Source organism: Triturus cristatus, chromosome 11 (assembly GCF_964204655.1).
Source record: "Triturus cristatus chromosome 11, aTriCri1.1, whole genome shotgun sequence".
NCBI classification, from domain to species: domain Eukaryota; kingdom Metazoa; phylum Chordata; class Amphibia; order Caudata; family Salamandridae; genus Triturus; species Triturus cristatus.
Window position 1 is genome coordinate 526,751,082 of NC_140594.1, and position 22,832 is coordinate 526,773,913.

The window sequence follows — 22,832 nt, forward strand, 5'->3', positions numbered from 1 at the left end:
CACCCTATTCTCAGGGACATGGTGAAGCCTTGCTATTCCCCCTGCGACGGGGCTAAGTTTCAAAACTTAGCGCCAACACAGGCACCTTTGCACCAGAGTGCAAGGGTGTCTGCAAGCAGGGAGGTTTCTTTATGTACAGGAAGGTCTCCCTTCCTGCACATAAACAGAAAATGCCAGTTTGTTACTTACATGTGTGCTGCCTCATGCAGCACACATGTAAGTTAGAATAAGGCATTTAAAAAAAAGTTTTGCTTGTGTACAGGAAGGGACACCTTCCTGTACATGAACAAACCATGGAATTTTGCATTCTCCATGCGTGCTGCAGAAGGCGGCACACATGGAAAATGCAAAAATGACGAGAAATAAAGCATTTCTCTTCGTTTTGCCACCTTAAGACCATATTTTTTCTGGTCTTAAGTTTGGCGCTACCTCCTATTTACGCTGCCCTTGAGAATAGAAGGTAGCGTCAAACTCAATGGATGTTGCGTTGAAATGCCCACCGCAACACCCACTGCACGCCCCTTTCACGCTAAAAACAGCGTGAAGGGGGCCTATTCACAGGGCAACGTTAAGCCGCGTTAAGCCACGCTGCCTTGTGAAGAGGGCTAAGCCCCTATTGCCACAACAACGTCACTGAAAGTGACATTGTTGTGGCGATAGGGGCGATAGGGGCTTGAGAATACGCCCCTATATCATTAAAAAAAATATACCTTCCTGTTTACAATACTGCACGGAAACTGCCTAAGTTTAATGAAGACTACGACAGTCATTTCTGGGTCAATGTGGGAGTGCATGGGTAGTACCTGAGGGAATTCATAAGTGCTTTCATACTGCCTCAATCATTAATTAAGTGCAAAAATACAAACGGGGGGATTGCACAATTCTGTTGCTAATATCTGACTGACTGTTCTCTGTATACCACAGCCTCCATGATTGCATAAAACATTACCCAGTTTATACATTAACTACCTTGAAACTACTTTTATTCATGAATTGCATTCTTTGTTTTTACATTTTGCTGTCAAAATGAAGATAAGTAAGTTTTAGTAACTGAGAACCACACTCTGTTTTGTTCAATATTCTTTGGTTTATACACAAGTTAAATTAAACGTCAATTCTAACTTTCTGCTCCTAATTTAAACTGTTTTTTTTTAAACAAACTCCAGTAGCTGCTGTTAATCCCACGCTCAGTGCGCTTATGAAAAACAATTATCTTATTCCAAATAACCGCAAGTGCTCTGCCCGACAAGCAGGCGTCCCATACAGAGCAACTCTTTCACAACGTTTAACATGTTCCACCACTGTCTGTTCTCCTTCACGACAAATGGAGTTATACCGTGGATGAATGCTACAACTTTTTCAATGCTTGCCATTGGCGATATTTGGCATCAGATATCGCCTGAATTTCCGTTACGTGTACTTCACCTGGGTTCAACCTGTTTTTTATTGTATCCGGTGCCACTATGAATGCGACCTCCAAGTTTGCCTCTCTACTACTTCACATGATCCCCTGGATTATGAACTGTTGCTGCGTCCATTGCTGGCTCATGACCACGACTGTTCCGGAGACACATGCTTGATGGATGCGTTTCATAATGCAATAAGGGGAAGATGGAGTACATGCGCTCATACGGAGAGCCTCTTGCAGCAGACTATCATCGAATATCATGCAAGTTGCCCTGACAGGCTCCTATTTGCTGAAGATTATGATGACCATGTCTGTTCTTTCGACTTGCTAAATTGGATGGCCACCCTCTTTGCTTGGAGAAGTGCAGATGACCTTTTGGAACAGACTGCATATCACGGTGCTTCTGAGTTCTTGAGCTTCAATGAATCTCCGTAAGTGCACATGGTAACCAGATTTGACGAGCTCTTATTTCTACACTTCAAGAACACTGTTTTTTTTTTCTTTTTCTCTTTTCCTTCCTTTTTGGATTTTCAGACATTGACTTTCTTTACAAATTCCCCTTTACAGACTTGGTTACGCTCTTTTGATGTTTCCACTTTGTTTGCCTGGTTGTTACAGAGCTAGTCGGAGAAACGGGCGACTTGGTAGTTGGGAACTTTACTATCTATATTAAAAGCTATGTAGTCTGCAGACAAAACTCTGAGATGTTCTATTTTATAATAACAGTTCTTTTTAGCTGAGAGAGCAACGTAACTCAAGATGGTCCTTTCTCTATTCTCTTTTTCTGATAACATCTCCCTTTATCAGATATTGATTCACTACTATACTGATTATGATTCTATCGTACACTTTCTTTTTTTTTATGGCACATATACTGCACATTACGCCATGTACTATAAGTTTTAAAAAATGTATCATGTCTGTGTCATATGTTACAAACACATTACTGACAGTTAATTCCTTTCCCACCATGTTTTTAACATAATTTGCCTGCCCCATGTTCACTATCCGCCAACTACTAACAATCTTGAGCCTAAGCAAATGCAAACCAGAAACTCTTTTCAAGTTACAGTTGACACTGTCACCATATTACTATTACAATGCATACATCTCCTGTGCCTTTTCGTAGTGGCAGCATACTTAATAGAAACATGCAACTACATGGATACCTGTGTTTTATAGCTATTGCATCTTCCAATATATAACTCGTGTGAAAATACATGTTCAAGCATAGACATACCTTAGCAAAATTAAATGTTAACACCAATCGTCGAGCAATGTAAATTGGAGCAATATGTAAGTTGCAACTGTGAGGCATATTAACCAGCCCCTATCGCCACCACAACGTCACTTTCACTGACGTTGTGATGGCAATTGGGGCCTCGCCTTATTAACAAGGCAGCGTTAAGCCACTTAACGTAGTTTAACACTGTGGGGGCATTCAACACCCATTCATTTTGATGCTGCATCCTATTAATAAGGGCAGCATTAATAGGAGGCAACGCTAAAGTTAAGACCAGAAAACCCCTGGTCTTAATTTAGCGAAACGAGGAGAAATGCTTTATTTCTCCTTGTTTTTGCTTTTTCCATGTGTACTACCTTGTGCACCACACATGCAAAAAAGCAAAATACCATGGTTTGATTATGTACAGGAAGGTGTCCTTTCCTGTAAAAAAATAAACATTTTTTCAAAATGCTGTTTTGTAACTTACATCTGTGCTGCACGAAACAGCACACACGTAAATTATAAAGTAGCATTTTAGGTTTATGTGCAGGAAGGGACACCTTCCTGTACATAAACAAACTTCCGTGCTCGCAAACACCCTTACACTCTGGTGCAAGGGAGCCAACGTTGACGCTAAGTTCTGAAACTTAGCGTCACTGCAGTGACAAACGCAAGGCTCCACCATATCCTTGTTAATAGAGTGCAGCCTCGCATTTCCGAAGTGGTGGAAAGACACATTAAGCCAAGAACGCTAACGCCTCTCCCTGCCACTTCCTTCATAATAATGTGCCCATGTGTCATGTGTGCGGCTTTTAATATAGCACAGAAATCAATGATAACTTTCTGTCTGCCCGTCAGATGCCCCCAGCAGCCCGGTGACAGTCAACACACACGGGCCACTGTTACCTTCCTTTTACAAACCACGGGACAAAAACCGTTACAGACCGGGACAAAGGAGGCGGGGGGGAGGGTTGTTCTCAAGGGATGTGTAATTCTCATTCTCTTGATCTGCCGCCCCTTTGATATACGCAGGTACAGCACGAGCAGGAAGCTTCACAATACCCTAACTTATATTCACGTGTGCTTCACAACTGTGCACAAACCAATGCACGAAGTGTGGAAACACCATTTCATTTTTTTCATCTCACTGAAGTTAATAAAGCATGTCCGTGTTGAAGCCCCCCTTCTCCCCCCCCCCCAGTATTTTCCCACAAGCTTCAATCTGCAAAAGGACATTTCTTGTACATTACCCCACCCCATATTACACCCCAATTCATTCCTATACGTTACAAACAAGACAATGTAACCCTTGCAACATTACAAAGGTGGAAAACAAGCTTTTTTCAGAAATCGATAACTGATTGGGTGATAAACAACATTATGTACTGTAAACTAATGTGCATATTACTTTAGTGAAAAACTATGTTTCTGATTGATTAATAAAAAATGTTTGAAACGTACACTACAAAGGATAAGATCACACGCGCGGAGCACAACCACACCTACTATTTGCATTTGGAAGGTACTGTTGTAACTTAAAAAAATAGTCAACTTCTGACTTGCACGTACTGTTGAATGTTCCAGAAACTGTTAGAATGAACCATGGTGAACTTATGACCTGCACGTGGCATTCAATGTTGCACAAACGGTTGGGGTGAAATGTGGTGAACTTGTGACCTGCAGCCTTCCGTTAATGTTACCCAGTATTCCTTTTGAACAAAGCCAGCAGCTCTATGCAAGCTCCCTTTGCCCAAAACCAAATCTGCTTTGCTTCATAAAAGTGAGAGCAAATTTCCTCCTCTCGCTTCTATCAAGTGAAGCAAAAGTTTGCTATGACAGAGCCGGAACTCTGCATAGATCCCGCCTTGCCATAGCAAACTGCAATGTCCATGGTGTAGGCACCACGGCTCATTGTTGCAACCGGCCCTCAGATATAACCATACCCAGCGCCATGCAAAGCTTCTCAAGAAAAATTGGACGATGCGCCTCCATCCAATTTAAAGCCTGGGAACATCGTACTCCCAGAGGCCGCCAACCTGCAACAGACCCCCGCATTTTAATTCATTAATGTCGAAAGAAGTAGTGCCCCCTGGGACAGTGTGGGGAAGTTTCACCCCTCAACCCTTTTACGCATACCTCCAAAAACGTGCTGCTCCTCGGACCGGAGTAGCAAGGAAGACGCAAACCCCCCCACCCATTTTACAATTGCTCCAAGGAAATGGCAGTCCCTGTCACAGAAGTAAACCCCGCATCATAACTAAACATTGCTCTCGGGAACTAGTGCACCCGGGAGCTTAATTAAACAAAGCACTCCACACCGTGCTGCGTTATCCGTATTCCCGTCGTGATTTCCAGGCCCTACGCAAATCCCACCGAAAACATATAAAAATGTTTCTTTACGTTCCGACTCCCTGTGACACCCCTGTGCACCCACTGTTCCTACCCTACCGTCTTCTACTTAACCAAGTCATAAAATGGCTCCCAAGGTTTCCTACTTTGAAGTGTTGGCAGCCAATCCCAGGCAATCTCGTGCTCGGAACGCATCAGCCAATCAGATCTCACAATTCTCAAATATCAATATCTATAAATCTATAAATATCTCATAAACTACTGAACGGATTTACACCATTTAAAAAAAAGCATGCTTTTTGAACCAAGAGCTACCTTTTTTCCAAATATGGTGTAATTTCGTTCAGCAGTTCGGGCTGTAGCCGTGTCTAAAGTTTCCTATGGAAATTAACATGCAGAAAACACGTTTTGGGACCCCCCTTCACAAATCACCCCCAAACTTTTCAAGACAGGAGCTGACCTGAATGAACAATTACTTTTCAAAATGTTGTGAAAATTCGCCAAACGACGCCAAATGGCAAAACAAAAAACGCTTTTCCTATGGGAACTAGGTTCTAACTATAACTACCTACTGGCAACCACCAGTAGGAGATATATATATATATTCACTTAAAAAACCATAGGTTTCACACATGTTATAGTTAGGTAGATATTTCACTCGTAAAAAAACGCAATCCTCTGCTGATGACGTCAGATATTACATCACTGTATTTAGACACTTATTTACCCATGTCTTCTTCCATTAATCTTTAGCTATACATATATTACAAATATTTATTTTTCATAAAGACACATATGTCATCAGTGATGTAATATCTGACGTCATCAGCAGAGGATTGCGGTCGCGTGAGTTATAGTTGCCTGCACTAACTATAACGGGGGAATTTCATTGGTTTTTTACGAGTGAAATGTCCAGCTAACTATAACATGTGTGAAACCTATGGTTTTTTAAGTGAATTTGCAATGTTTTTTAAATGCTAATTCGTAACTATAACGTGTGTGAAACCTATGGTTTTTTTCAGTGAATTTGTACGGTTTTTTAAATGCTAAGTTATTTATTTATTACATTTTTTTTTTCAGGTTTTTCACCGTGCGCGCACCGTGAAATTTTGTTTTTTTTTTAAATCGCAGTGCGTGCCGTGCGCGCGCGGTGCGCGTACCTCGCGATTTAAAAAAAAGAAAAAAATTCTCCCTTGGGGGTCCTTCTGTGACCCCCTGACCAAGGCTAGGGGGTCAGGAACTGTCCACTCTGCCCCCTTTTCACGTTCTACACCTTTTTTTTCACCCCCTCAGACTGCGAGTGACAAAATGGCGGCCGACACTTCCTGGTTTTGACCGATTCGAATGTTTACCGACATCTAACAACCAATCAGAATTTCAGTCGCGCACGGCAGGGTGCGCGCGTATAGATATTTATATGCTTTTAAATGCTATTTTCTCAGGAAATACTAAACAGATTTACACCAGACCTGCAAAAGGCACTTCCTTGGCCTTATGGCTACCTCTCTGCGAAATTTCACGTAATTCTGTTCAGCCGTTCGGGCTGTAGCTGCGACTAAAGGTCCTATGGAAAAATGCATGGGGAAAACGCGTTTTGGGACCCCCCCTTTTTCTCGGCCCCCGCTTGACGAATCCACCCGAGACTTTCAGGGTAGGAGCTGAGCGGAGCGCCCCATTAGTTTTGAAAATTTCGCGAGGATTCGTCAACCGGCGCCAAAGTTATTCAAAATAGAATTTTGAGATTTCCTATGGAAACTAGGTTGTAACTATAACTATCTACTGGCGACCGCCAGTAGATAATACATATATATATATATATATATATATATTACCTACTGGCGATAGCCAGTAGGTAGTTATAGTTAGGACCACGTTTCCATAGGAAAACCTCAACATTCTATTTTGAATAACTTTGGCGCCGGTCGACGAATCCTCGCGAATTTCTCAAAATAGGTGGGGCGCTACGCTCCGCTCCTACCCTGAAAGTCTCGGGGGGATTCGTCAAGCGGGGGCTGAGATAAAACGGGGGTCCCAAAACGCGTTTTTCCCATGCATTTTTCCATAGGACCTTTAGAACGAGCTACAGCCCGAATGGCTGAACAGAATTACTCAAAATTTGGCAGAGAGGTAGTCCCTAGGTCAAGGAAGTGCCTTTTGTAGGTTTGGTGTAAATCTGTTCAGTAGATTCTGAGAAAATAGCCTTTAAATCAATATATATATCTGAGCCAGCTTACGGTACGCTTACCGTACGCTTACGGTAAGCGTACGGTGGCGTGCGCGAGCGCGATTCTGATTGGCTCTTAGATCTTAGTAAACATTCGAATCGGCCGAAACCAGGAAGCGGCGGCCGCCATTTTGTCTCTCGCACTGAGAGAGATTTTTAAAATCGGAAGCCCAAAAACATGTAAAGGGGCTGTTTTGACAACTCCCTCCCACATAGTCATGTGGAGGGAGTCCCCAAACATCCCTCAAGTGCAAAAACGGTTTTATTTTTTTTTCGGCAATTTCGCGGGGTACGCTTACCGTACGCTTACGGTAAGCGTACGGTAAAAAAATAAAAATAAAAAAAACACTATCCACACTTACCCCACCCCCTGTGCTTTTGGTGGCCGAAGGCCACCAAATGTGCTGGGCTTATTACAATGGAAAAAAACACTATCCACACTTACCCCACCCCCTGTGCTTTTGGTGGCCGTAGGCCACCAAATGTACAGGGCTTATTATAAGGGAAAAAAACTTAGCATTTAAAAAACCGTACTAATTCACTGAAAAAACCATAGGTTTCACACACGTTATAGTTAGGAATTAGCATTTAAAAAACCTTGCAAATTCACTGAAAAAACCATAGGTTTCACACATGTTATAGTTAGTGGAAATTTTACTGATAAAAAACCAATGAAATTGCCCCGTTATAGTTAGCGCAGGCAACTATAACTCACGCGACCGCAATCCTCTGCTGATGACATATGTGTCTTTAGGAAAAAAAAATATTTGTAATATATGTATAGCTAAAAATGTATGGAAGAAGACATGGGCAAATAAGTGTCTAAATACAGTATTAGCATCAGCAGAGGATTGTGGTCGCGTGAGTTATAGTTGCCTGCGCTAACTATAACGGGGCAATTTCATTGGTTTTTTATCAGTAAAATTTCCACTAACTATAACATGTGTGAAACCTATGGTTTTTTCAGTGAATATATATATATATATATATATATATATATATATATTGTTCCATCAAATGCCGCTCACATTGCCGAACTCCATAGACGGGTGCTTCCGTGCCGTGCGAGTGGCTTGCACGTTGTTAAATTCATCACCAAAAATCCCAAAGGAAAACGGAGCACTCTGCGGGTTTCTTTAAATGCACTTTTATTCTCAGTATCCCCAGTAGACGCGTTTCAGCAAACTGCCTTTCTCAATACTGGATATGGATGTGAGGTCACATGATTGATTTCAAATACACTTGTAATCGCTCCCATTGGTTCACTGATTCGTTCCCATGGAGACGATGTCAAGTCTCCATTCACCTTTCTCAGCAAGCGTGCAGCCATCTTGGAATGTATTAAAAGTCAATATCCAAGGGAGAGTCTTTTAGCTCTGCGTGGCGTAAGTAGCTTTTCTTCCATAATGGAACTTCGCTGCATGATTTGTTGTTAATTTACACGCTGGTTATGCTTGAGTTTTTGTTGGTGAGAGCGATATTCTCTTACAGTGTGTATCGGTGCTTCCCTCGTAGCCGCAATCAACAATTACAGGAGAGTAAACGCGAAGGCGCCGGTCTGAGTAGCCAGCATCTTGACATTTAGTAACGTCCCTTTGCGGCGCGCTTCCTCCTGGTGATTGTAGCGGTTCTGGCAATGTTATTTTAAAGTTCCATCAAATGCCGCTCACATTGCCGAACTCCATAGACGGGTGCTTCCGTGCCGTGCGAGTGGCTTGCACGTTGTTAAATTCATCACCAAAAATCCCAAAGGAAAACGGAGCACTCTGCGGGTTTCTTTAAATGCACTTTTATTCTCAGTATCCCCAGTAGACGCGTTTCAGCAAACTGCCTTTCTCAATACTGGATATGGATGTGAGGTCACATGATTGATTTCAAATACACTTGTAATCGCTCCCATTGGTTCACTGATTCGTTCCCATGGAGACGATGTCAAGTCTCCATTCACCTTTCTCAGCAAGCGTGCAGCCATCTTGGAATGTATTGAAAGTCAATATCCAAGGGAGAGTCTTTTAGCTCTGCGTGGCGTAAGTAGCTTTTCTTCCATAATGGAACTTCGCTGCATGATTTGTTGTTAATTTACACGCTGGTTATGCTTGAGTTTTTGTTGGTGAGAGCGATATTCTCTTACAGTGTGTATCGGTGCTTCCCTCGTAGCCGCAATCAACAATTACAGGAGAGTAAACGCGAAGGCGCCGGTCTGAGTAGCCAGCATCTTGACATTTAGTAACGTCCCTTTGCGGCGCGCTTCCTCCTGGTGATTGTAGCGGTTCTGGCAATGTTATTTTAAAGTTCCATCAAATGCCGCTCACATTGCCGAACTCCATAGACGGGTGCTTCCGTGCCGTGCGAGTGGCTTGCACGTTGTTAAATTCATCACCAAAAATCCCAAAGGAAAACGGAGCACTCTGCGGGTTTCTTTAAATGCACTTTCAGGGTAGGAGCTGAGCGGAGCGCCCCATTAGTTTTGAAAATTTCGCGAGGATTCGTCAACCGGCGCCAAAGTTATTCAAAATAGAATTTTGAGATTTCCTATGGAAACTAGGTTGTAACTATAACTATCTACTGGCGACCGCCAGTAGATAATACATATATATATATATATATATATATATATATATATATATATATATATATATATATATATATATATATATATATATATATATACACATATATATATATATTTATTTATTTTTCAAAGGCCCAAGAGCTTCGAGGTCGCACTCGACTGCCAATTACCATTCCGGTTCAATTCACAAGGAAGCCAGCCTCTGCATGTCAGGTAAAATCTTTTATTCTTCCCAGACGTGTTTCGAGGCAGCAGCCTCTTCTTCCGTGGGTAGCTGAAAGAAGGTAACACAGAATGCATGCGCTTTAAGTATCCTGCCCCCAGTGGGTCCTTTGTGATGCATGCAGGGTCATTGTGGTCCTTTGTTCCGTGTAACATTTATTTACAGCAATCTTCTTACTTTAAAAAGCCCTCAAGTGGGCCCCGCAATGCAAGGCAGACTCATTAGTTCCATATTGGCAGTGCTGTTTAGCATATCGGAAAAGTTCCTATTTGCACAGCCTCTTTAATTTCCAAGATGGTGCAAACCTCCACGGCAGGACATCCGTGCAATTTAATTATTTTTCAAAGGCCCAAGAGCTTCGAGGTCGCACTCGACTGCCAATTACCATTTCGGTTCAATTCACAAGGAAGCCAGCCTCTGCATGTCAGGTAAAATCTTTTATTCTTCCCAGACGCGTTTCGAGGCAGCAGCCTCTTCTTCCGTGGGTAGCTGAAAGCATGTAACACAGAATGCATGCGCTTTAAGTATCCTGCCCCCAGTGGGTCCTTTGTGATGCATGCAGGGACATGTGGTCCTTTGTTCCGTGTAACATTTATTTACAGCAATCTTCTTACTTTAAAAAGCCCTCCAGTGGGCCCCGCAATGCAAGGCAGACTCATTAGTTCCATATTGGCAGTGCTGTTTAGCATATCGGAAAAGTTCCTGTTTGCACAGCCTCTTTAATTTCCAAGATGGTGCAAACCTCCACGGCAGGACATCCGTGCAATTTAATTATTTTTCAAAGGCCCAAGAGCTTCGAGGTCGCACTCGACTGCCAATTACCATTTCGGTTCAATTCACAAGGAAGCCAGCCACTGGGGGCAGGATACTTAAAGCGCATACATTCTGTGTTACATGCTTTCAGCTACCCACGGAAGAAGAGGCTGCTGCCTCGAAACGCGTCTGGGAAGAATAAAAGATTTTACCTGACATGCAGAGGCTGGCTTCCTTGTGAATTGAACCGAAATGGTAATTGGCAGTCGAGTGCGACCTCGAAGCTCTTGGGCCTTTGAAAAAAAAAAAAAATATATATATATATATATATTCTCCAACTGCTGGGGCCCCGTGGGAGGTGGCACACACGCCGGCGGAGCACGCCGGTAATTAATCCTTAAGCAAAGTTTTCAAATAACATGCGCTCTCAGCAACACAAAATCCACCAGGTTTGCAAAGTCCAAGGGTGTTTATTCACTTACAACATGTTTCGGCTTGCACGGAAGCCTTGTTCACGTAAATGAATGTGTTAGAAAGCAAAGTTAATAAAGCATCAGGCAAATGCTAGACACAAACAAGGGACTGACATGAAATTATTATTCGTCAAAATGCATGGCAGACATATTGTTATATACGCACAATATACGATGCAAATAGTTTGTGTATGCATGTAAATCATATTGATTGCCGCACTGGTGTCATAATAAGACGTTATGATTATGCAAGTCTGGTACACAAAATTGATGTGTTTAAAACAAAACTGAACTATTAACACTATAGGCAGATGCTAAGCATAGACAAAGGACTGAGATCGAGTGCCTTACGTCGATCTGTGTGGCAGACATATTATAATGTGCGATAAACGTATAAAAGCAAAATAGCTCATGTATGCATGCAGATTTTAAATATTAACCCAATGAGTCCCAGAATAGACCTGATGTCATGTTCACATCATAAGTTCAATTCATTCTGTAATATTCCCTCAGTGGAAATGGTCATAGTGACAACACAATAATGTGGAAATAAACAAATATGCTCTTACAAAAACATGAAGCCTGTGATAGTGCCAAACATCAAAATAATGACTAATGTCCCACCACACAAACCACCCATGCCAAAATGGATTGACTTCCAGCCTAAATAGGCAGAGGCTATACACGTGTCAATTGGCACGTACAAGCGTCCAATAAGGTTAACAATCAAATTATTGCATACTCTTGGAATAATGTCAAACCAAAAACAAACTGCGAGGACAAGGACATAAAGAGTTCAAGTTATTACATAAAATACGTACAAGTGCATATATCACCAATCACATGGAACTAATCCAATATCTGAAATAATTGTTCGAAAGTTCACCAAGTCCACGCTAGAAAAGATTACTGTAAAGAATTACTACATAAAAATTACTAGAAATAATTGCTAGAAGAAACTGCTAGAAAATATTATTATAAAATGATTGTTATTATATACACAAATAATATAAATAAGTGTATATATGAGAGAATATACACAATCTGTCCGCCAAACAAGGCCAAGTCTCCACATGTAAATGAACTGCTGAATTATTGTGCACATGACCAAACTCGTAGGGCATAGGTGTAAAAGTGATAATGGCATATCACATAATGGCATGTTTGTAGAGATTTGAAGACGTCAGATAGTACTTGCCAGAGATGCCAATCAGTGAAGAAGTGCTCAGTGATAAAATTGTGAAAAGGGTAGGTTGCCCGTGAAAAGTGAGTGTTGTGGTTGGGCCCCTTCCTTTCCTCCTGTTAGAAGAAACATGGTGATAGTGCTGTTGTTACATGCCTTGCAATGGCCACAAGGAAAAAATCCTTTGAGGCCATGCTCGTGACCAGACGGATAGATGGTAACATCACTTTGTACCAGCATGTTCCTGATACTTCTGCTTTATTTGATGGTGTCCTGTATAGGCAGTTGGTTGGTACAGCGAAGGGTTCGTGCTTTGCGCCCAGCTTTGCAAACCTCTTCCTGGGACACTGGGAGCAAGAGATCTTTGCCAGCCCTGCCTATGCAGGGCATCTCACACATATCACCACATGGTGGCGTTACATTGACGATTTATTCGTCTTCTGGAATGGAAGCGAATTGCAGGCACTGAACTGAATACTAACCAAAACAATATTGTGCGGACTAGCCATATTAGTAAGACCTTTGCTGAATATTCAGATGTCAGACTTGACATCAAGGATAATCAACTGCATACAACACTTTTCAGGAAAACCACTGCAGGCAATAGCATCCTGCATGCCCTCAGCAGCCATCCGGATACCCTTAAATGGAGTATCCCGTATGGGGAACTGCTGAGGGCCAAAAGAAATTGCAATACAGAATCGGCATACCAGCAAGAATGTAAAGAAATGTCAAATTTAAAATCAGGGGCTATCCGAATTGGGTGCTCCGCAAAACCAAAGACAGAGCCGACGGTGTCCCCAGATCTCTGACTCTGTCTGATAAGCCCTCTGAAGCTGAAGATGATACTGACTGTAACACTCGCCTGATCATGACGTATAATGCAGAATCTAAAAACATCTTTAGGATATTATCCCAAAATTGGGACATCCTCAAGTGTGACAACATAATTGGGGAATGTATTTCGAACAGAGGCGTGACCTATCGGAAAAGGAGAAGTATCAGGGACATGCTGGTACAAAGTGATGTTACCATCTATCCGTCTGGTCATGAGCATGGCCTCAAAGGATTTTTTCCTTGTGGCCATTGCAAGGCATGCAACAACAGCACTTTCACCAATATGGTCAACTATAATGGCATCAAGAAAGAGATCAAACAATTCCTCACATGTAGCTCCACCTACGTGATTTATGTGATTGAATGCCCTTGCAAACTTTTGTACATAGGGAGCACCACCCTATTAGCCAAGAAACGTGTTCTTGAGCATTGTCGAGCGATCACGCATAATGATGAAAAATACCCGGTGGCCCGACACTTCAGGGACAAACATTTCTCCAATACATCACTACTTAGATTTTTTATTTTAGAGCAAATCACCAGGAACCCCAGAGGGGGAAATAGGGTGTTAAAACTCAGGCAGAGAGAGTCTAAGTACATTGTTGATTTTCAGTCCAAAGACCCAGGGGGTCTTAATCAAGATGAGGAACTAGCAGTACATCTTAGAGAGTAATAATGACATTACGCCATATCCAGTGGGTTTCCTTTGCTTGATACTAACGTGTTTTACTGATCATGTTTGCTCCATATCTTCTTTCCTCTCTCCACTACCTTTTAGTTTAGAGCATAAGAAGAAGTTTATTCTATTGTATTGTTTTTAATTCTACAGCCACTGACGTTGTTTTATTATGTTTCTTCTAACAGGAGGAAAGGAAGGGGCCCAACCACAACACTCACTTTTCATGGGCAACCTACCCTTTTCACCATTTTATCACTGAGCACTTCTTCACTGATTGGCATCTCTGGCAAGTACTACCTGACGTCTTCAACTCCCTACAAACATTCCATTATGTGATATGCCATTATAAATTTTACACATATGCCTTACGAGTTTGGTCATGTGTACAATAATTCAGCAGTTCATTTACATGTTGAGGACTTGGACTTATTTGGCGGACAGATTGTGCATATTCTCTCATATATACACAAATTTATATTATTTGTGTTTATTATAACAATTTTATAATAATTTTTTCTAGCAATTTCTTCTAGCAGTTATTTCTAGTAATTTTGTCTAGTAATTCTTTACAGTAATCTTTTCTAGCATGGACTTGGTGAACTTTCGAACAATTATGGCTGATATCGGATTAGTTCCATGTGATTGGTGATATATGCACTTGTACGTATTTTATGTAAAAACTTGAACTCTTTATGCCCTTGTCCTCGCAGTTTGTTTTTGGTTTGACATTATTCCAAGAGTTTGCAATAATTTGATTGTTAACCTTATTGGACGCTTGTACGTGCCAATTGACACGTTTATAGCTGCTGCCTATTTAGGCTGGAAGTCAATCCATTTTGGCATGGGTGGTTTGTGTGGTGGGACATTAGTCATTATTTTGATGTTTGGCACTATCACAGGCTTCATGTTTTTGTAAGAGCATATTCGTTTATTTCCACATTATTGTGTTGACACTATGACCATTTCCACTGAGGGAATATTACAGAATGAATTGAACTTATGATGCGAACATGACACCAGGTCTATTCTGGGACTCATTGTGTTAATATTTAAAATCTGCATGCATACATGAGCTATTTTGCTTTTATACGTTTATCGCACATTACAATATGTCTGCCACACAGATTGACGTAAGGCACTCGATCTCAGTCCTTCCTCTATGCTTAGCATCTGCCTATAGCGTTAATAGTTCAGTTTTGTTTTAAACACATACATTTTGTGTACAAGACTTGCATAATCATAACGTCTTATTATGTTTCTTTGTGACACCAGTGCGGCAATCAATATGATTTACATGCATACACGAACTATTTGCATCGTATATTGTGCGTATATAACAATATGTCTGCCATGCATTTTGACGAATAATGATTTCATGTCAGTCCCTTGTTTGTGTCTAGCATTTGCCTGATGCTTTATTAACTTTGCTCTCTAACACATTCATTTACGTGAACAAGGCTTTCGTGCAAGCCAAAACATGTTGTAAGTGAATGAACACCCTTGGACTTTGCAAACCTGGTGGATTTTGTGTTGCTGAGAGTGCATGTTATTGGAAAACTTTGCTTATATATATATATATATATATATATATACACACACACACACACACAAACACTGAAAAACGAGGATTAATGTGATGTTATTGTTAAGTGTTGACAAAAACTAAAAATAATGTTTAAACCAAAACAACTGTGAAATTCACCGGTTATAGTTTAATGAGCTTACTATAACCTGTGCCCCCGCCATGCACTGTTTACAACCTCACATATTACATCACTCATGACATGCTGAATGGCATTATTGAGGACATCACTGACCTCTCAAATTACATAACCTTCTTTAAAGACATATGAGGATGCAACTAGATTTCTGAAGTGAATACTCAAGTGGCAACCTAACTTTAGAATAAATGTACTTGAAGATTATTTAAAGAACATTTTAGCCTTGAGAAAGCGGTAGGACCACAAAACATGTATTAGATGTGCACCTAATTACTGTAAAGACTGAACTTGGAGCATAATATTGTAATATTTGATATGGAGATTAAATGGATGAAAACTCGACCAGTTATCATACTTATGAACCTCAAGATTAATATAGGAGACATGCATTAACGAATGCTAAAGACTTTGATCATAATGACTCTGATCAGTTTAGCAGGCTCTTTTTTTTAATTCTAAATATATATAGTCACAGTTATATTTTTTGAGTCACATTTCCCATTGAAAAGCCATATTTTGATTTGCTTCTAAATTGACTCTGTGAACGGATGTGCATGAAAAAGATCAAACCAATAACTCAGTCAGCTATGTTTCAACATAGCAAGTTTAATGAAGATCCATCCATGGTAAAAAGTGAAGGGTGGGGGGAGAAAATGAGTGAGTTTCCAGTTTAGCTCCCACCAGATGTTTTTCTCTCATGATTAGCTCTAACAGCTTAAATGTATTTTCCCAGAATTTGGTATGAGACTAAAACTTTACTCAGAAAGTCTGATTTTTGGGTTTGCTGTAAAGTTGTTTGAGTTATAAACTTTCAAAAAAGAGGCAGAGTGGGCTTTAAAGGGTTAGCACATATGTATATCTTTGCTGCTTAAAATCATGATGTCCTTCCGGTCACATTTTTAAATTGTAAGACTGTGGGCCTATTCACAAACTGCATTATGTAGTATGTTTAGTAGTACTACTAATATCTTACAAAATACTATTCACTAACCTGCATGGGGAGGTCAATGCCTCAGCATTGCCTTCATTTAAGTGCTGAGATTTTTAGACATACTGCAGAGATCTCCACATACATTAATGTTTCAGTACTAAATGTGTGAGGGACATTGCTGGAAAACAGGACAAACTTACTACAAGGGGAGGGTTTTTGAGAGTTCTAAGACGGGATTACAGAAGGGCTAGGAAGAGGTTTAGGAAGAGACATATACACATCCACTAAAGAGTAAGCTCAATGGTATTCACAAACTGCTCTTCTATAGTTACTAAAACCAACTAAAAAGGACCAAAAACAGTAGTAAATGTACTTCAGCTCAGAGCTGGAGTAAGTCCAGCACCACACATGGCAAACCACTGATATCGCAGCACCCTCTCATAGAAAATAATAGAGACCAGGACTTAAAATAACACCTAACAGGAACTAATGTTAAAATTAATTAACTTACTTCACATTTTTAAAAATATGAATCAATGTAATTAAAAAATTAATGTAACTAATTGTTTTTTTAAAATATGATTAAAATACGTTACATTAATTCTTTACACATTTGAAATAGTTTTTACTACATAATAAATATAAATTTTCTATCTTAGTTGAGGTTTTTAGCAATTTAAATCTCAAGACAAATTTGTATCATTTAATTTATTTGAAATTAAATATTTAGCTAAAAATTCATTCTATAGCGCTTTAGTTATTTTTTTAAATAAATATTTTTAACACATATTAATATATCATATTAAAATATTATTACTATTTTTTGTTTTATAAACTTTTGCCTCTACTTTACCAGGTGGAGTTCTCCTCCACAGTGGCAGAGACCTCCACCAAAGTGTGACCTTTTAGAAGTAATTTACATTTGTAAATTAGACTCCATCCAGGGAGTGAGGAAATGTAAGTCCAAACTTTTAAATAACTCTACACTCGCAAATGGTTAATAGACACAAGTAGTAAAGTTACTACAAAATGTAACAGTAAATGTACTTGTAGTAAATCTCCAAATTTAATTCACCTTCGTGAATAGGACCAGATGTGATTGATTTGATTAGGGGTGATTTTTGTTTTGCACTTTAAAAACCATGAGTTGACTCCGACACATTGTACTGGACCCAGAGCTCCACCTGGGCTCTGACCCCAGAACTCAGAATGAGTTGGAGCAGAGCCCAGCCATGGCACAGTCGGTACCTGTGGCTGCAGCTTCAAGCTTTGAACCCGGACCCTGGGAGTGTTAAGTGCGGAATAAAGGTTGGCAGGGTCTTACGGTAAAGTATGGTAGAGTTAGAAACACAGTTCAAGCAAGAGGGGTATCAGGAGTGTAGAGGGGGAACTGCGTCACTGACCCCCCCTTGTTTGCCTTTCACTTGCATTTGTTTCCCCTCTAAATGAATTCTCCCTACCTGAAACTGCTTTTATCACTACTCCATCTATCCTTTGTATGTCTTATCTTATTCTGTATAGAGGAGTCATGTTTTTTTTTAGTCATTATCATGTTGTGACCCCACAGTCCGATTTAGGAAGTTCCTATGTAATAATCCCACACTACTCTTTTTTTCGTGGCATTTCTTGAACTCCTCTGCTTTTTCCCTCACTTAGAGTATGCCACCTCCCCAAAATGCATACACACCAACCGATTACAACGCCGCACTCTTGTGAAATACACATTAATCAACTCACACCAATACTGGTAAAGATAGTTCTTGGCCAGTTGAGCACCACAGGTCTTGCTCCTGGCACTACACTTGCCACTCCAGACTACTCTTGAATTTTCCAGATCTGCTGTAAATCAGCGGTTGTTGTAGGATTACTTAGACTTGCAAAGTGGAACATGTGATTTGGTATTGTTCAGTCGAAGCTTACGGATGTGGTAAACAATTACGATCCTCAAATCCCACGTCTGGTTAGCACCTAAACATAAGTAATTTTTTTTAAGACCCCGTGCACGGGTCCAAAGTTTTACCTTTAATACGCATTTATCTTGTTTTAACTGGAAGTTTTGCTGAGAACTTGGCTAACCAGTAAAGTTTATTTGTACTGGGAGGCTTCAAAAGGGGAGTAGGCTTGAATAGAAGAAAATAGCAAAGCTTTGAGCTGTTTTACAGTAAAATATAGCAAGAAACAAGGAAAAAATATTGGCAATGCTATAGGTCTCGAATTTAAATGCGACACCTATGGCATTACCAACAAGCGAACCCCATTGTCCCGTCTGCTTCGAAAGTGAAAGCGGGCATGGCCCCTGAATGTAAGCAAAGCACGTTGTTGTGTCTAACGTAAAAAAACTCGATAAATAAAATAGTACATGTAACGTGTAACAACCAAGTAAAGGGGCCAGTAGCCATGGGAGGTTCCAAATTAAGATAAGGCCGTACTAAGGAGGAACTAACAAGCCTATTAAACATTCCGAAGGTAGCATTTACGAAAGACAATGACAAAAGCCAATGAAAAATATCGGCGGAGAGTGGGCATGGCTTCTCTCCAATACTCTATTACAGCAGTCTCACAGAGTGGGCAGCGAATGTGTACTGCCGCTAGGCTCGACCTAAAAATCTAAGCAAAGCCAAACACGAAAATAAGTGTCTGGCTTTGCTTGGAAGGTAGATTATATAGTACAGGGCATTGCTACAGGCCATTTGCTCAGCCCCCAGTTAGTAGCGTCCTCAGCAGAGTGGAAGCTGGACCTGGCCGCGAGCGAAGGCCTGCACCCAACACGCTCGTCCCATGGCCAAAGGCCATTCACGGTGGCGGTTGGGCAGCCATGGCTGGTTTGGTGTAGGGCCTGCCCACAGGCCATGTGCCTAACCCGTGCTGCGCAGGGGCTGTAAAAATAAGTAAAAGCTACAGGGAAAAAACGAGATTCACTGAAAATAACACCGATATGTGAATGCCATGAACAAGACACATATTTGGGAACAGCACAGATACAAAAAACAAGTAACATGATATAAATATGGCAGTCAACTGTGCTGGAGTTAGTAAAGGTAACTGTAGAATTTAGGTTGTTTTGACTTTTGAGCCTTTAACTAAAACAGAACTTTTTAACTGTGTTTTTTCAGTGAAGATCATTATATATAAATGCATAGCCATATTCACATAATTTAGGCTTTTATTTTGCATTTCACGGCAGTGACCTTTCCATAACATATATAATATATTACTATATATTTGAGTCTTGTTTGCCATGCAACATTTTCCCACCTTGGGCAAGGACATTTATGGGAAGCAGAATTTTGCACATGAACCTGAAAGCAGCAAAGTCCCCAGACAATCGTATCGCATTTAATGTATTACAGATGTGTTATTTTTCATAATATACATCTGGATACTCACAAGGGAAGTATCAGTCACCATGTGGAACTCAACGTACTTCTTGGCTTTAAGAAAATCTTGTTTCTGAAAAAAAAAAACAATCAGATGACAAAAAACATTACATGATATGCAAGGATGTCAAATCGGGTTTATTAAGCACACAACTACCCAATGGCATACTAGCGCTAAATACGGCAGTACTCAGAACCGAAGTATTCGTTTACAAAGAAAAAAGTTTTAAGCGATTTCCTGTTAGCTAAGTAGTGAGAAGTGAGGCATTTATGCAAAGGCAGAGTGTTCCAGGCAATAGCGTCGCCACAAGAGAATTGCCGTCCATTAGTTCTGCACTGGCAAACTTTAGGGCAGGGGTCTCCATCCTTTTGTGTAATAAGAGCTACCTATGTTCAGTGAAAATCATCCCGAGCTACTATTGTTAAATGGTGTTGTAGGCAAAATTATGTTAGTGCCCACCCTATGCAAGACTACCAGCAGCGATCACCTCAGTGCATAGGGCAGAGTTGCCAACAATAGTGTAAACAAGCATTGGCATAGCCAATAGGTCTCGCTTTTGGGACCTTGTAAGTAAGTATAAGACTTCACGTTTACATTTACTTCGTATTTAGGATGCAGTACATGTAAACGTTAAGTCTTCAAAGTTAGTATATCTATTTGCCTTGAAAGAACTGCACTTCTGATTTCTTGTAAAATAATTGTTCACAGCAGGTAACATGACCAGTGTCCTGGACCGCTCCTCTTTATTTGGTTGGCGCTGTGAAGCTACTATGTCTATGTGGGATGTATTGCCACCTCTGTACTTTCAATCATCAAACTGGCATCTAAGACTGCCTTAGATGTGAGGCGGAAGCCCACTGCTCGTGAAGGCTGGGGTGGAGGCCTCTTTTTACAGAAAGGTATCGAAGCATCCATCCTATCTAGGAATCACAGACTGTATGTCTCGTACATGTGGAACAAAGATGCACTAGCAAACACAACAAGATGATGGACGGAGTGCTGAAACTTTCCAAACACTCCCCCCGGTCAAATGATCTGGGTTAAATCCATTTTGCTTTTGCTCACCACGCCACCCCAGTTTGGACCCAGCTATATGCAAATCAGTCTTGATCCTGCTCCCCATGGGGAAAGTCCAGCCCGAACTGCCAGGCCAGGTCCTCCCTAGACGGAATACAAGCATCGTGGGACCAGTTTTGGGGGATCAACCCTCATCAGCCAGGCTAGCTTGAATCCAGTGGCACAACGAGCAACCTTTACAGAGGGAGAGGTATGTTTGAAAGCAACTTGCTTTTGATGGCATCTGCCACAGGAATGTATGCCATGGTGGGATTAGATCAGCGTTATCCAAACGTATATAGGAGGGCCTGTTTCATTTGAGGTGTTCAGGATATTCACGTAACATGTTTCACACACATTTATTCTAAATGGAAGTCATTAACTTAATCAGTGATTAGCTGAATTAGATCAGGTGCTTGTGCTGTATTAGTGCTTTGACACAAATAATGATGTAGTTGCTTCTTTTATTCAAATCCTTTTATTGATATTTTAGCAGTACAATAAAAACATGTGGATAACAAGAACATACCCTAACCATTCCATGGAGCCCCCACCCCAGTCCCCCTTTTGCCTTTCTCTCAGATACACTCTTACACAGTGCTTTAAATGGGCCAGTACTGTCCGGTACAGAGTACCAGCACTTACTTATTTCGAAACGGAGAGTACCGGCACTTCTCAAGAGAAATGCAATACTTTTGAATGGAGAGTACCTGCCCTTCTATTTTTCCATTTCAAGCACTGCTCTTACATGTATTGTCTACTCATGGGCGGCTCTGTCCCAACATATTGCCCTGCCACTGCCCAAATACCTATAGCAAAGCAGTTGTGGTACAGATGTCAACCCATTACATAAATAATTGCAAGGCCCTTTATCTTAAGTGCAGCAAAGTGTTGATGATCAAGATCGGTCGACCTCGAAGCTGTGGAGCCGGGTTCGAGACTCAGCAGGGACGCTCAACATCCTGTGATTCTGGGCAAATCACTTAATCTCCCTGTGCCTAACAAAATGAATGTGTCCATCTGGTGCTCATGTAAAACTCTCTGATACCCTCAGATCGAGTTTGCGCTATATAAAACTCCCCCCCCCCCCCCCCCCAAAAAAAAGAGTCTGGATAAATACTGAATCAGCACGGACCATATGGCTGCAAACTGTTTTTCTGCATGGCTCAGATCGTGTGTTCATTTTTTAAGAGCCAAGAGTCTCAACAGCTTTCCAATCTAATGCGCCATACTCGGCATGGTATTCTTTTTCCAGAAGGTAGCTAATAGAGTGCTTGCCGCTCCCAACAAAGGCCATAGGAACATGATATCGCTAAATACGGCGAGTTCAAAATGTTCCCCCTGAAGGCCCAACAGCACTTCCCCTGGATTGATGTGGTTACTATAACATGTCACCACCAGGTTGGGAACAAAACCACAAATCTTTAGTGGACAATCTCCAATTTGCGTCACAGAGCTATATATAGCAGGGCTCTCTAATCGAAAGCAGCAATTGCAAACGGTCTTTGAATAAAACGTGACCACTCGGGTTCCTAACTGTCTGTCTAGGCCGTCCCGATAAACCATCCACTGTACAGTAGCATTTCGGGCATTTCCCGTGATCATTCTCACGCATCATTGCACGCTTGCAACCCCCAGCAGAGATTTTCATCTCTTAGGATACGAGCACAGAAACCTGGCATGCATATACATATGCAAATTCCTTTACTAAGAAACGCCCACATGTGCTTGGAAGTCTGCTTTAGAAGACAGTCTATGCATGTTAAGAGCTCCACGTGTTAAACGGCATACAGGCAGATGGCAACGCATCCTCCCCCGGG

At 41.1% G+C, this 22,832-nt stretch overlaps 1 protein-coding gene across 1 annotated transcript in view; it reads right to left on the reverse strand.

Annotated features, from left to right (window-relative positions):
- LOC146784513 (zinc metalloproteinase-disintegrin-like berythractivase) overlaps window positions 1–22,832 on the reverse strand; it is a 2,362,040-nt gene that overhangs the window by 1,298,882 nt on the left and 1,040,326 nt on the right. The window contains exon 7 of the mRNA XM_085632969.1: window positions 19,966–20,028. Within this exon, the coding sequence (XP_085489095.1) occupies window positions 19,966–20,028 (63 nt within the window). The remainder of the gene's footprint in view (window positions 1–19,965; window positions 20,029–22,832) is intronic.